This window comes from Nomascus leucogenys, chromosome 4, assembly GCF_006542625.1.
Source record: "Nomascus leucogenys isolate Asia chromosome 4, Asia_NLE_v1, whole genome shotgun sequence".
Lineage (NCBI taxonomy): Eukaryota > Metazoa > Chordata > Mammalia > Primates > Hylobatidae > Nomascus > Nomascus leucogenys.
In genome coordinates this window covers 97354690-97368748 of record NC_044384.1, presented here as the reverse complement: position 1 = coordinate 97368748, position 14059 = coordinate 97354690, and the positions used below count along the sequence as shown (strand labels likewise).

The window sequence follows — 14059 nt, the reverse complement described above, 5'->3', positions numbered from 1 at the left end:
GAAGTTAAAGACAGTTCCATTGCCCACAAAGGAAATAGTGCAGTTACCTCAGAACTGAAGGGTCCTGCGGGGACTTTTTAAGTTTCCTGGTTAAATAGCCTTGATTTTGATAATCAACTCTAAAACATTCCCAGGAGAGCTATGTAAGCAGAAGAACATCATTTAAAATACTGGGTCATTTGGAAAAATTACTTGGGCTGAAATCGAAGGTTGTCTCTTCTTCCTACCTCTGCCTGAGCTGCCTTGGTCCTTGGGCAGCCCTTTGAAGAAAGTTTGGCTGTTTCCATCTTCAGCGGCTTTGCAAATGTTGCACTTTGGCAAATGCAGGCTTAGATGTAGAATGTGATGGCTTTGGTTTGGAAATTGGCCATTCACACTGATAACGGGTATTAATTTAATCAGCCTCAAATTGATAACAGGTATCTCTTGTGGAAACAAAGATAATTTGTTATTGATTGTGATCATGTCTTCTGATGTAAACTCTAGGCTTATTTTGTCTTGTAAAAGGCCAGTGCAGCCTCATACAATCTGAAGGAGACAGGAAAGGGGAGGACTGAAGGGAGGGAAGAAAGTTCCCCACATACACGCACGATGTGTTTTCTCTATTGTTCTGTTACCTGCTTTCTCTAGAAACTTTATAGATTAGCTTTTATAATCCACTTTGAAATGTTTGCCATTTTTAAAGCAGAAGCAATTTTTGCAGCTTTCAGGCAGAAGGTCATTTTATACAAAATGTTCATTCGTGTGCAACAAAGCGTATTTCTTCTACAGGAACAAAGAAATAATGAAGGCTCCTTAAAAGCTGTGTTTCTCCAAAGAAATGATCATCCTGATAGTTGGTGATTTATATGTGCCATTTCTATTGGAATCGAACAGTAAAAAACATTTGTATCAATAAGGATTACTGAATATTATTAAGGCTTCAGCTATGACTCTAACTGCAGTTGCAGCATTGCAGGGTGGCAGGGAAAGGTGTGTTGGCTTTCTTCTTGTCTAATTGTGTCCTTTTCTGCAGGTTATTCATTTTGCCTTGGTTTATTACCTGATGGTCATCCAGTCACTGATGTGGCCTCTGTGTAGGTCCCAGAGCACTAACTGTTTCCAGAATATTTCTCTTAATTGCTGTTTCCAGAACATTTTCTTACCTCCAAAACTTTCTGTGAAATGTTCCTATTGGCTGGAACGTTCTTTCAGCACTTCTCTTTCTCCTGCATCCTTCCTGTTCTCCTTCAGAGCTCAGCTTAAATGTCATGTCTTCTGGGAAGCTTCCTTGGCTTCCTGACAGCATTCTTTGTCACTTGTCCCTTCTCATTGAAATAGCTATTTTCCTTGTGCGTCCCTCACCTTTCTGTGAACCATCTTACGTTTTATTCATGGATCACTGGTCGTACCCGTCCCACACTTTGGGAAATATTCATCTAATTGAGCTAGCTACAAAGCAGCAAAGATTAATCTACACTGTTATGGAGTGATAAACAACTCTATCCCAAGGACAGAGGGGAAGGAATCTCAACACCAGAAGGAATGAAAATGTAAATCTGAACAACTTACTTTATTTCTCCAATGTAACAGTTCTTAAATGGATGATTTCTGACCCTTGGTACAAGACAAGAGTTTGAAATAAGTCTGGGAAACAAATCAATCTCATTTTGCCTGGGTTCCTGGAAACATCTTTTGATGTGCTAAGTGCCCTTAATGAGGGTAGAGATTTTTCATTTTAATCCGTGATTGATTGAGTTTGAAATCTGTGACTGCAGAGAAGACTTAGATCTCCTCTGTCTTCACTTCTGTAGACTGTCAGCATGTCAAGTTCAAGCCCTGCTGTGTAACACACTGCTAGGATCACATTAGTCCCAGGTACACACTGAAGGACAAATGGTGTAACTCAAACTCTTGCCCTTAAAACAAAAGCCAGCCTGGTGTGGTGGCTCACACCTGTAATCCCAGCACTTTGGAAGGCCAAGGCAGGCGGATCACGAGGTCAGGAGATCGAGACCATTCTGGCTAACACAGTGAAATCCCGTCTCTACTAAAAATACAAAAAATTAGCCGGGCATGGTAGCGGGCACCTGTAGTCCCAGCCACTCGGGAGGCTGAGGCAGGAGAATGGCGTGAACCCAGGAGGCGGAGCTTGCAGTGAGCTGAGATCGCCTGGGCAATAGAGTGAGATTCCGTCTCAAAAAAAAAAAAAACAACAAAAACAAAAAACAAAAGCCACTGAATCTAGGGTAACAGTTCAACCATGCCGCTCTGGGTATGGTTGTGATAGTAATTACTACTATTTTTTGATTCCTCTGTTTGGCCATTTTTCTACACATTGAACTCTTGTTGATTCAAAGGAAGAGTCATGTGATCTCTAACTCTGGTATTAATGACAATTCAATAACTAACTCCAAGTTTAACACTTTGTGTAGCCTAAATCCATGTTCATGATTATGGATTTGAGTTCCCCCCATTTGAGCTTAAACCTTATTTGAGAAAGAATTATGTATTCATTCCAGAAAAAAGGCAGTAAAAAGCCAGCCTGGTATGAGTATTAAATGTGTGGTTGCAAAACATTACATGAAAACCACTAAATATATTAAGTGCTTTGAAATCTTTATTAAATTCCAACACCCCATTTTAACAGCATTTTACAACCCAAAGCGTTTTAGCTTTAACGTAAGAAATAAAAATAACTTTTTACATTTCTGTTCCGTATGGTTTTTATATTTCTGTTTTTTTGGGGGGATTTTCATCCATAATTGTCCCTACCGCCCATTTTAGGGATTTTTATTTGAAATTTTCTTTATTTGTACACAATTTCTTCATTGTGATAAAATCAGGAGTCCAGCAGTTAAGTTACACTGGTAGTGTAGTAACATTTTCCATTACCTTCCCGCCTCTCACTGCACAATTCTTTCTCTCTTTTCTCCCCTTGTTAAGCCAAAATGGCCAGGAACAAAAACATAAAATACATGAAGACAAAAAAATCATTTTCTTTTTCTGATCCAGTTTTTACTTAGACATGGTGTCCGGTTTTCCGCTTCTGGCCCATGATGGAAAGTTTGACCTCTACCATGTCTTTAATGCTAGTCCTGATTTACGTGTTGCAGGGAGGAAACGGGACACTGTGCATTCTGTAATGTTGTGCGGATATACATAGGGTCATTGTAACAAGAAATAAGATGTGATTTTAAATGAAATGCTTTAATATCCCCGCTATTCCCCTTGGCAACTTTGCCTTCACCAAAGCTGTAAATACTATCTGTGGTCTATGGCTTCTAGTATTGTCTATTTATAAAGATGGCTCTTGTTTGTATTTATTTCACTAAAAGGGATGAGTTATATAGAAATATAAAAAGCCAGTGAAATGTGCATCAACTCATGAAGTACAACCTTTTATCTTACAGGTGCTTTGTTCCAAGTCCAGGATGTATATTCCAGTATATTGTTATCATTTTTATTGAGTCAGGAAAAGCTTTGGCATTAAACAAGGGATAAAAGATTTGTGGGCAAAACTGCTGTTTTCTCTTACCTCACAGCTCAGTTCCGAAGGCTGGAGTCTTCAAAGCCATTTTTGTTTCCAGTATTCACGTTTAATTAAAAACCACATTCACAATTCTATAATCCCATTTGTTGACCTAAAAAAGGAATTCATATAAAAGAAAATTAACATTATTAAAAGTACACTGCCTTTATAATAGGTATAAAAGAGTAACAGTTTTCCCCAGGCTCAGTGGCAGTTTCTTATATAATAACTAAAATATTAGCAAATTTAATGGATTTTTCTTACCTGCAAATTTGTTTTAAAAACATATTTCATTGGACTTAGATGATTATAATGACATTTGCTAAGAAAAGAGATGTCAATAATAAGCTGTTATTTTCTATTGGCAAGCATCAGAATTTGAAGTTCTCTGGTCTTGACTCTGTTAGATGACTAATCAATGTATTTTAATTTTATTAACTGGGGAAACTTGGCCAGGTGCAGTGACTCACGCCTGTAATCCCAGCACTTTGGGAGGCCCAGGTGGGCAGATCACCTGAGGTCAGGAGTTCGAGACCAGCCTAGCCAACATGGTGAAACCCCATCTCTGCTAAAAAATACAAAAATTAGCTGGAAGTGATGGCGCGTGCCTGTAATCCCAGCTACTCTGGAGGCTGCGGCAGGAGAATCGCTTGAACCCAGGAGGCGGAGCTTGCAGTGAGCCGAGATCACGCCACTGCACTCCAGCCTGGGCGACAGAGCGAGACTCCGTCTCAAAAACAAAACAAAACACAGGAGAAAATTCTGTCCCCATGACTCAGTTTTTTTTTTTATTTTTTTGAGATAGGGTCTTGTTCTGTTGCCCAGGCTGGAGTGCAGTAGTGCAATCTTGGCTCATTGCAGCCTCTGCCTCCTGGGCTCAAGTGATCCTCCCACCTGAGTTTCACCACTAGCTGGGGACTATAGGTGGGTGCCACCATGCCTCGCTAATTTGTACTTTTTGTAGAGATGGGGATTTGCCATGTTGCCCAGGCTGATTTTGAAGTCCTGGGCTCATACAATCTACCTGCCTTGGCCTCCCAAAGTGCTGGGATTACACCACGCCCAGCCTGTTTTAGGTAAATCTATGGAAGATGGTTTCCTTGTTAAATAACATTTCTTTTAATTTGTTTACCTTTATAAGAGTACTTTCAGAGGAAAGATTACTGTCCTTTGTTCTTTCCACAAGACACATAGTTCTTGATGATGTGCCATTTTTCTTGACTGTTGTACACAACAGCTGAGCCTGTTTTGGAAGGGCATCTCCTGAGTTCTCCCAGAAAATGTAGGCCTGTCTCCCATTGGTATCAGAGGGCAGGTTGGGACAACCTGGTGGGTGCTGCTTGCAGGGTGTATCCATTCAAAGAGCCCTCTTCTGGGATACCTATTTGCTTCATAAGAAACAACTATTACATGTAGCTGCTGGTTGATTATCATTTCTTGAATCATGTTTCCTAAAGCTTTCTAGTGAGAATGATGGAAAAAACATCTTCGTGGATGGAGAAGGAAATATGTGGGGTAAATTAAGTTTAAAAAAAGACATGCAGTGCTTGCTTTGGCAGCACATATATTAAAATGAGAGCAATCCAGAGGAGATTAGCAAGGAAGACATGCAAATTTGCGAAGAGTTCCCTGTTAGAAAAAAAAAAAAGGCATGCGGCAAATTTAACTTGAACAGGAACATAAAAACTTGCTAGCAGGTCAAATTCTCATGTATTTACTTCACTCAGCACAGAGTGCAGTGTTCTGGCTGCTCTTAGTAGTTAATACAATATTATCAGATGCTTTCCAGTGTTACCTTCTTGTATTGTTACCTGCTTTGTATTGCAGGGTTTATGGTTTAAATATACTTTATGTTTTGTTACATAGGAATATGTTACATAGTTTGCATGACTGTATAGTATACATATACATACACACACATATACATACACACATATGTAAATAAAATATATATGAAATACATTTCATGGATACTGTTTCATGATGATTTCAACTTGCCTATTATTTTCATCCTGTTCTCTTTTTTGTTGGTCCTACATGACTTTATTATTATTATTTTTTCCTTTCCAATTCTTTACTTTTTTTCAGTATTATCTGTCTTGGTAATTGTGTAGTTCTACTTTATCTTTTGATCATTTAAACATTTTATCAACTTTTTTTCTCCAGATTCTCAGTGCTTAGACACCATTAAAAATCCATTTTTTATGTGTTGAAGTAAATAAATGCTCAAATGCATGAATTGTTTTGATAATGTAAGTATTCAGACATGCATAATATTTAATACACATTCTGTAAAGCTCAGTATGTAACTGATTTCATGATACATGCATAGAAATTCTAAATCTATTACAAAGATTAAGAGAATATGCTCTCAGAAACACATAGTTTTCTTTCTTTTTATATATCACTGCCTGTCACTCATCTGTCAGGATCCACAGTGTTTTTGCAGATTGTACCATGTGATCCCAGAACGCTTTCAAGCTTCATTGACTAGGATGATTCTAGGAAGACAGTGACCCAGTGAACGCTTGGGGCCCACTTACCTGATCTTTGTAGATTGTTCCTCTTCTTACTTTTCTGTTTCTCATTCCCTCCATCTTACGTCTTTTTTTCTGTAAAGATTTTATGTCTTAAAGTGACAGTATTTTAGGTAGGAATACGTAAGTTTTGTTTTTTGTTTTTGAGACAGAGTCTCACTCTGTCGCCCAGGCTGGAATGCAGTGGTGTGATCTCGGCTCACTGCAGCCTCTGCCTCCTGGGTTCAAGCGATTCTCCCGCCTCAGCCTCTTGAATAGCTGAGACTACAGGCATGTGCCACCACGCCTGGCTAATTTTTGTGTTTTTTGGTTGAGATGGGGTTTTTGCCACGTTGACCAGGCTGGTCTCTTAATTCCTGACCTCAGGTGATCTGCCCGCCTCTGCCTCCCAAAGTGCTGGGATTACTAGTGTGAACCCACCATGCCTGGCCTAGGTACATAGATTTTACAAAGTTAAATAAGAGTTGAGAAACCTTGGAGGTTTAATCAGGCATCAGGAGTGAGGTGAGGAATGGGATGAATGCTGTTTTTAGCCAGTGGTTCTCAAACTTTAGTGGCATCAGAACTGCCTGCAGGGCTTGTGAGACCAGATTGCTGGTCCTCACCTACAGAACTTTTGATTCGATGGGACTGGGATGGGCATTGCTACAATTTCCCAGGTGAAACTGATCCTGCCAATGTGGGACCGCACTCTGAGAAGCACTGCTCTAGGGTCACCACTTTTTGTATTTTCAGGTGAGGAAACTGAGGCTCAGACAAGGGAAGGGTCCTGCTCAAGATTTCACACCTGTAGACCTGTAGTGAGTTAGCATCCGGGCTAGAATGAGGACCAGGTCTCATGGCTCTGGCCTCTGATGTTCTCTGGGGATTGTTCTTTGACCAGTGAAGGAAAAAACCCTTCCTGACCTTCTGATCAACTGAAGATAGTCTGGGAAATCACATTTCCACCCTTCCCAAATTCCTGTCTGTGGGCAGCACTGTCTCTGGCTGGCCTGTCTCTTTCTTCGTATGTCCTGTGGCGAAAGTGGGCTTTGGTGCTCTATACTGCTGCTTAAAGTTACCCAAATATATTTCAGCCTCTTCACTTCCATATCCAATTTAATAATTATTCATGGGACATTTGTCTGTCAATTTGTGACCGTTTAGAGATTAATATTAATGCCATCATTTTTCACACGTGGCCTGTTAAACTCAGACCTATATTATGTCAAGAAAAAGCAAGTTAAAGACAGCATAGGATACAAGAGTGACCATAGGAAAAATAGAAGTGGTTAAATTTTTGCTTGGATCTAAGATTTTGCTTTTAGTTTGATGTAATTTCAGTGAAATATTATTTCACCAAATGAGAGTTTTCTGTAATATCCTCTAGCCTATATTTTCAAGGTAGGAAATATTGTTGGCAAAATCAAATTAAATTAAAATGATTTTGATTGTTGAATAATTGTCTAAATGAAGGCATCATGAAATGGGTTTCATAAGAATATTAATGTGTTGAATTTCACTGGCCGAGAAAAATAACAAGAATTGTGTTCTTGTGGGTCCTGAGTATTTGTTTAATTTAAGTGATTGCTTTATTGGGTTGCAGATTGTCACAGTGGCATTGATGGACCATAAAATGCAAATAACTGTCACTTGATAATTACATATTAGAACTTGGTACAGAAAGAATTGACCTTGAATGATTGAGGGAATTAAAATAAGTACTCTTTTCCAAAATATTGGGGCAGAACGCTAGCCCACTTAAAGTTGGACTCAATTCAAGGCAATAAATCTTGACTAAGGGCGTTCTATACCTAAGGAATGCACCATGCTAGGTGGGTTTTGGATCTGCATTGGGCCTCAAGGGCCAGTGTCTGAATTGTTATGTAAATGAATGCAGAACACATGTGCATTTATAAATGTGTGCATAACAATAAATATTTATTGGAAGAATTATTGATTGAATGATGAAGGCAGAATCCAAATGTTGACATTGATGTGATTATTTTCAGTTTCATGGGAGCAAAGGCATCAGATCACAATGTATGAGCTATGATATAATCTGTCACTTTTGGTCAATGGAGAAATGGGGTTCAGGCCACAATTCTGATCCTTAATGCTGTCTTCTGTTTTTTTTTTTTTCTTTTAGCGTCTGGTGGAGGCTGCAGAAGAAGCACACCTGAAACATGAATTTGATGCAGACTTACAGGTAACTGATTATAGTTTGAGTTAAATTGTTTTGTGTGTTTCCTGCCAAAGAGAAGTACCAGGTATACCAGGAATACTGATTTTTCAGTGATTGGGAGGGAGAGGCTTTTGAGAGGATGGTACTGAGTTGGAATAAATTGCCTATCTTTGACAGGATTCTTAAGCAATCCGCAACCACTTTCTAACAATGACAGTTATAATGGGTAATGCCAAACAGTCACATGTGTGTAATCAGATTTCAATAAACTATTCCCCAATATAGGGGGAGTTAAATTGGTCAACTGGCAATAATCACCAGATCTCTCAATGGTGAATTGACAAGATAGCAGAATATATCCAAATCCCACTTGGCTGGCTGCATTTTGGAATGCAAGTGACTGAAAGCAATACTGTGATGGATCTATCCTTGAGTTGATTGTTAATAAAATTAAAAAATTAAATCATTCACTGATTTGAGATTCAAACACCCATTTCATCAATTTCTTGCGTAGATCTTGCACCTGATCATGACATGACTATGTCTGATTGAGAAGGATTTTGATGTCGATGTGTATAGAAAACATAGTAAAGGGTTGTTTGTTTTTTTCTTGTAAATTTGTTTGAGTTCATTGTAGATTCTGGATATTAGCCCTTTGTCAGATGAGTAGGTTGCAAAACTTTTCTCCCATTTTGTAGGTTGCCTGTTCACTCTGATGGTAGTTTCTTTTGCTGTGCAGAAGCTCTTTAGTTTAATTAGATTCCATTTGTCAATTTTGGCTTCTGTTGCCATTGCTTTTGGTGTTTTAGACATGAAGTCCTTGCCCACGCCTATGTCCTGAATGGTATTGCCTAGGTTTTCTTGTAGGATTTTAATGGTTTTAGGTCTAACATTTAAGTCTTTAATCCATCTTGAATTAATTTTTGTATAAGGTGTAAGGAAGGGATCCAGTTTCAGCTTTCTACATATGGCTAGCCAGTTTTCCCAGCACCATTTATTAAATAGGGAATCCTTTCCCCATTTCTTGTTTTTGTCAGGTTTGTCAAAGATCAGATAGTTGTAGATATGCGGCATCATTTCTGAGGGCTCTGTTCTGTTCCATTGATTTATATCTCTGTTGTGGTACCAGTACCATGCTGTTTTGGTTACTGTAGCCTTGTAGTATAGTTTAAAGTCAGGTAGCGTGATGCCTCCAGCTTTGTTCTTTTGGCTTAGGATTGACTTGGCGATGCGGGCCCTTTTTTGGTTCCATATGAACTTTAAAGTAGTTTTTTCCAATTCTTTGAAGAAAGTCATTGGTAGCTTGATGGGGATGGCATTGAATCTATAAATTACCTTGGGCAGTATGGCCATTTGCACGATATTGATTCTTCCAACCCATGAGCATGGAATGTTCTTCCATTTGTTTGTATCCTCTTTTATTTCATTGAGCAGTGGTTTGTAGTTCTCCTTGAAGAGGTCCTTCACATCCCTTGTAAGTTGGATTCCTAGGTATTTTATTCTCTTTGAAGCAATTGTGAATGGTAGTTCACTCATGATTTGGCTCTCTGTTTGTCTGTTATTGGTGTATAAGAATGCTTGTGATTTTTGTACATTGATTTTGTATCCTGAGACTTTGCTGAAGTTGCTAATCAGCTTAAGGAGATTTTGGGCTGAGACAATGGGGTTTTCTAGATATACAATCATGTCATCTGCAAACAGGGACAATTTGACTTCCTCTTTTCCTAATTGAATACCCTTTATTTCCTTCTCCTGCCTGATTGCTCTGGCCAGAACTTCCAGCACTATGTTGAATAGGAGTGGTGAGAGAGGGCATCCCTGTCTTGTGCCAGTTTTCAGAGGGAATGCTTCCAGTTTTTGCCCATTCAGTATGATACTGGCTGTGGGTTTGTCGTAGATAGCTCTTATTATTTTGAGATACGTCCCATCAATACCTAATTTATTGAGAGTTTTTAGCATGAAGGGTTGTTGAATTTTGTCAAAGGCCTTTTCTGCATCTATTGAGATAATCATGTGGTTTTTGTCTTTGGTTCTGTTTATATGCTGGATTACATTTATTGATTTGCGTATGTTGAACCAGCCTTGCGTCCCAGGGATGAAGCCCACTTGATCATGGTGGATAAGCTTTTTGATGTGCTGCTGGATTCGGTTTGCCAGTATTTTATTGAGGATTTTTGCATCAATGTTCATCAAGGATATTGGTCTGAAATTCTCTTTTTTGGTTATGTCTCTGCCAGGCTTTGGTATCAGGACGATGCTGGCTTCATAAAATACTATGCAGCCATAAAAAATGTTGAGTTCGTGTCCTTTGTAGGGACATGGATGAAACTGGAAAACATCATTCTCAGTAAACTATTGCAAGGACAAAAAACCAAACACCGCATGTTCTCACTCATAGGTGGGAATTGAACAATGAGAACTCATGGACACTGGAAGGGGAACATCACACTCCGGGGACTGTTGTGGGGTAGGGGGGGGGGGGAGAGACAGCATTAGGAGATATACCTAATGCTAAATGATGAGTTAATGGGTGCAGGAAATCAACATGGCACATGGATACATATGTAACAAACCTGCACATTGTGCACATGTACCCTAAAACCTAAAGTATAATAATTAAAAAAAAAAAAAAAGAAGAAAACATAGTAAAGGGCAACAAGTGAATTAAATAATACTTGGAGGTTCCAGCTGGGTGTGGTGGCTCACACCTGTTATCCCAGCACTTTGGGAGGCTGAGGCAGGTGCATCGCTTGAGGCCAGAAGTTCGAGACCAGCCTGGCCAACATGGTGAAACCCTGTCTCTACTAAAATTACAAAAATTAGCTGGGCGTGGTGGCGCACGCCTGCCATCCTAGCTACTTGGGAAACTGAGGTAGGAGAATTGCTTGAACCTGGGCAGCAGACATTGCAGTGAGCTGAGATTGAGCCACTGCACTCCAGTCTGGGTGACAGAGTGAGAGTCTGTCTCAAATAAGTAAGTAAGTAAGTAAGTAAGTAAGTAAAACTTGGAGATTCCTTTGGGTCTTCCTGAAAGAACTTTTATCTAAATTGGCACTTTGAGTTTTGTGACCTTTCCTCACTGCTAGGAAAACAGAAGGAGCAAACCTTAAAGTTTGAGCTTTGCTAGACGTATTTCTTTTAGTGGCTTGTGGTCACAATTCGGAAATAGTGTTGACTTTCCTATATTACCATTTATATGGGAAATAGAAAGGCAGACATAAATCATTAGGCACAAAAAAAAGATGGCAATACCAAAGCTGACCACCGGCTGCATGTCTCTCTGGAAGGTGTGTCCTTGTCATCACCCTCATCTGTGTCTTTTGCTTTGTGGGTAAAACAATGCATATTCAAGTGGGGTGATCAAAGAAAGTTTAATTAAGGAAATATTTTCAAATGTGTAGTCGGGGTTAAGTGAAACCAACATGCAGTGGTGTTCAGATAAACCAACAGGCAATGGTGGCATATCCCAGAGCTAGCCATACTTCTGGCCTGAAGAGAGGAAAACTAGGGTTTCCAGAACTCAAGGAAGATGGCTACGTGGAAAAAGGATTTGATAGAGGAGTATAGCCATCCATGGTGAGCTGGAAAGGGTGAAATTTGGGATAATGATACCCCAGTACTCTCTTGCTTTCTTATTTCTTGCCAGTACTCACTGTTGGCTGAATCCAGCTGTTGGTATGGTTGATGTAGTTCAGTTCAGTCATTGAGCTGGGGGAGGAAGGTTGAAGAATGGTTCTGGAGGGGCAAACAGAAAATATCAAGTCCATTATCAGCAGTCTTTTTAGGCATAATACTCAACATTTGAAACAAATAGAGCCAGAGGTGTAGCTAAGCATAAGAGGGAAATGAGGAGAAGCTCTGAGGATGGTTGGAAACATTGGAAGAGGAGTTGGCAGCTGGCCCAGCTCTTTGAGTGAAGCTGCTGAGAAGGGACAGAAGATAGTGAGAAGAACCTTGAATATAGCAAGAAGCACCTCACCTTCCTAAAGCCATACTCAGTTCTCACATGATTGCTCCACAAAGATCTAGGGGCCATTTACTGGCCACATTTGTCTTCATTGAACCAGATCTTCAGAGAGTTTGGACTTGTAGAGTGGGCCAGAAGGGATTTAATGGCAGCATCAGGAAGCACTTTGGCAGGTGTGAAGATTATAAGGACCTCTTGAGTGCATTGCCCAAGGAAGCTGTCTCACTTTTCTCAGAAGTTCCTGAAGGCTTTTCAGGAATATTCTGATTTTAAGTGACAGAAACTCAACTCATATCAACTTAGTTTGTAACAATGAATGAAATAAGAATCCATGAGTCCACTTAATAATAAATAAACAGATAGATAGATTAAAAAATAGACAAATGGGCCAGGCTGGGTGGCTCACACCTGTAATCCCAGCACTTTGGAAAGCCAAGGCGGGAGGATCAGGAGTTTGAGACCAGCTTGGCCAACATGGTGAAACCCTGTCTCTACTAAAAATACAAAAATTAGCTGGGCATGGTGGCAGGCACCTGTAATCCCAGCTACTCAGGAGGCTGAGACAGGAGAATCGCTTGAAGCTGGGAGTTGGATGTTGGAGTCAGCCAAGATCATGCCAGTGCACTCCAGCCTGGGCAACAAAGAGAGAAACTCCATCTAAAAAAAAAAAAAAAAAAAAAAAAGATAAATGAGGGGGAACGTCTTAGAAGGCAACTAATGCATATAGAAAAATGATTGAGTTAGAAAATTATGGTAATTAACTGAGGCAAGAATCTTCAGTGGATGCTAAAATTAGTTGGCAAAAGTTTGGTGAAGAACAGGACACTTATAGTCTCAAACTATTTGCCCACAAGTTACTCATCAATTACAAAGGGAAAAATAGCAATCTTATTGTGGAGAAACCTGATAGACACCACCTAAAACAAATAATTGAGGTTATTGTCACCAATAGTGAGACAAAGTGACATCAAGTGCCTCTAGATGTGATGACTCAGAAAAATATAACACAGTTACGTAGAATCCTTGCCCAAAATGTGTAGCCTGACTGTAATCATGATAAAACATCACACAAATCTAGATTGAGGAACATTCTACAAAGTAACTGTCTGGACTCGTCTTCAAAAATGCCAAGATCAAGAAGGAGAAAGAAATGTTGAGGATTTGCTCCTAATTCAAAGAGGATGAGGACACATGACTGCTACATGCAATGTGCGATCCTGAACTGGACCCTGAACTAGAAAACAAAGTTTTAATATGGACTGTGCATTAGAAAACAATGCTGTATTAATGTTGGATTGTCGGATTTTCATCCCTGTACTGTGATTATATTAAGGAATGCCCTTATTCTTTGATTTTTTCTGGCTTCATTGGTTCAACAGGAAGGAGTGATTGTGCAGGAGAGAGTGAGAAACATTATTGGAAGTGATGACTGCTTTGTAAAATCTGTTATTTATGGCTCATATGGTCAATTTTACTGAGAGATAAGGGTTAGTGGGATGGGGCATGGGAGGGGATGATGTGGTTGACTTTTGGGGATTACTTACCCTTCAGCAGATAAAAAATGTTCTGTGGTTTTAGTTCAGCCAACATAGAGACATTCTTGTTTGTCCATCTGAAGCTATTATTATTTTCCAAGAGTGTTCTGATTTCCTATTACCGAAGTTTTACAATAAAATTCTGGTGTAGCACAAGTGATTCCCTCTGTCAAAGGGGGTGCTGTGATTGTGAATGCAGCATTGGCATCTCTCTTGAAAAAACGAGGCACCAAGAAAATAAGTCTCTAGTTTTTGTTCTCTTGGGAACAAGGAAAGGGAGCTAAAGTTTTCCTCCCTAGTCACCTGTTCTGGATGTGTACAACAAAAGCATCAGAGGGTACCATT

The 14059-nt window shown here is 39.6% G+C and overlaps 1 protein-coding gene across 4 annotated transcripts in view; it reads left to right on the top strand.

Moving 5' to 3' along the window:
• Positions 1-14059, top strand: part of CACNA2D3 (calcium voltage-gated channel auxiliary subunit alpha2delta 3) — a 962218-nt gene that overhangs the window by 257644 nt on the left and 690515 nt on the right. For all 4 annotated transcript variants that reach the window (XR_004029736.1, XR_004029737.1, XM_030811589.1 and 1 more), the window contains exon 4: positions 8177-8236. Coding sequence is in view for 2 of the 4 variants with exons in the window: in XM_030811589.1 (XP_030667449.1) it covers positions 8177-8236 (60 nt within the window). In the remaining 2 variants the exon portion in view is untranslated. The remainder of the gene's footprint in view (positions 1-8176; positions 8237-14059) is intronic.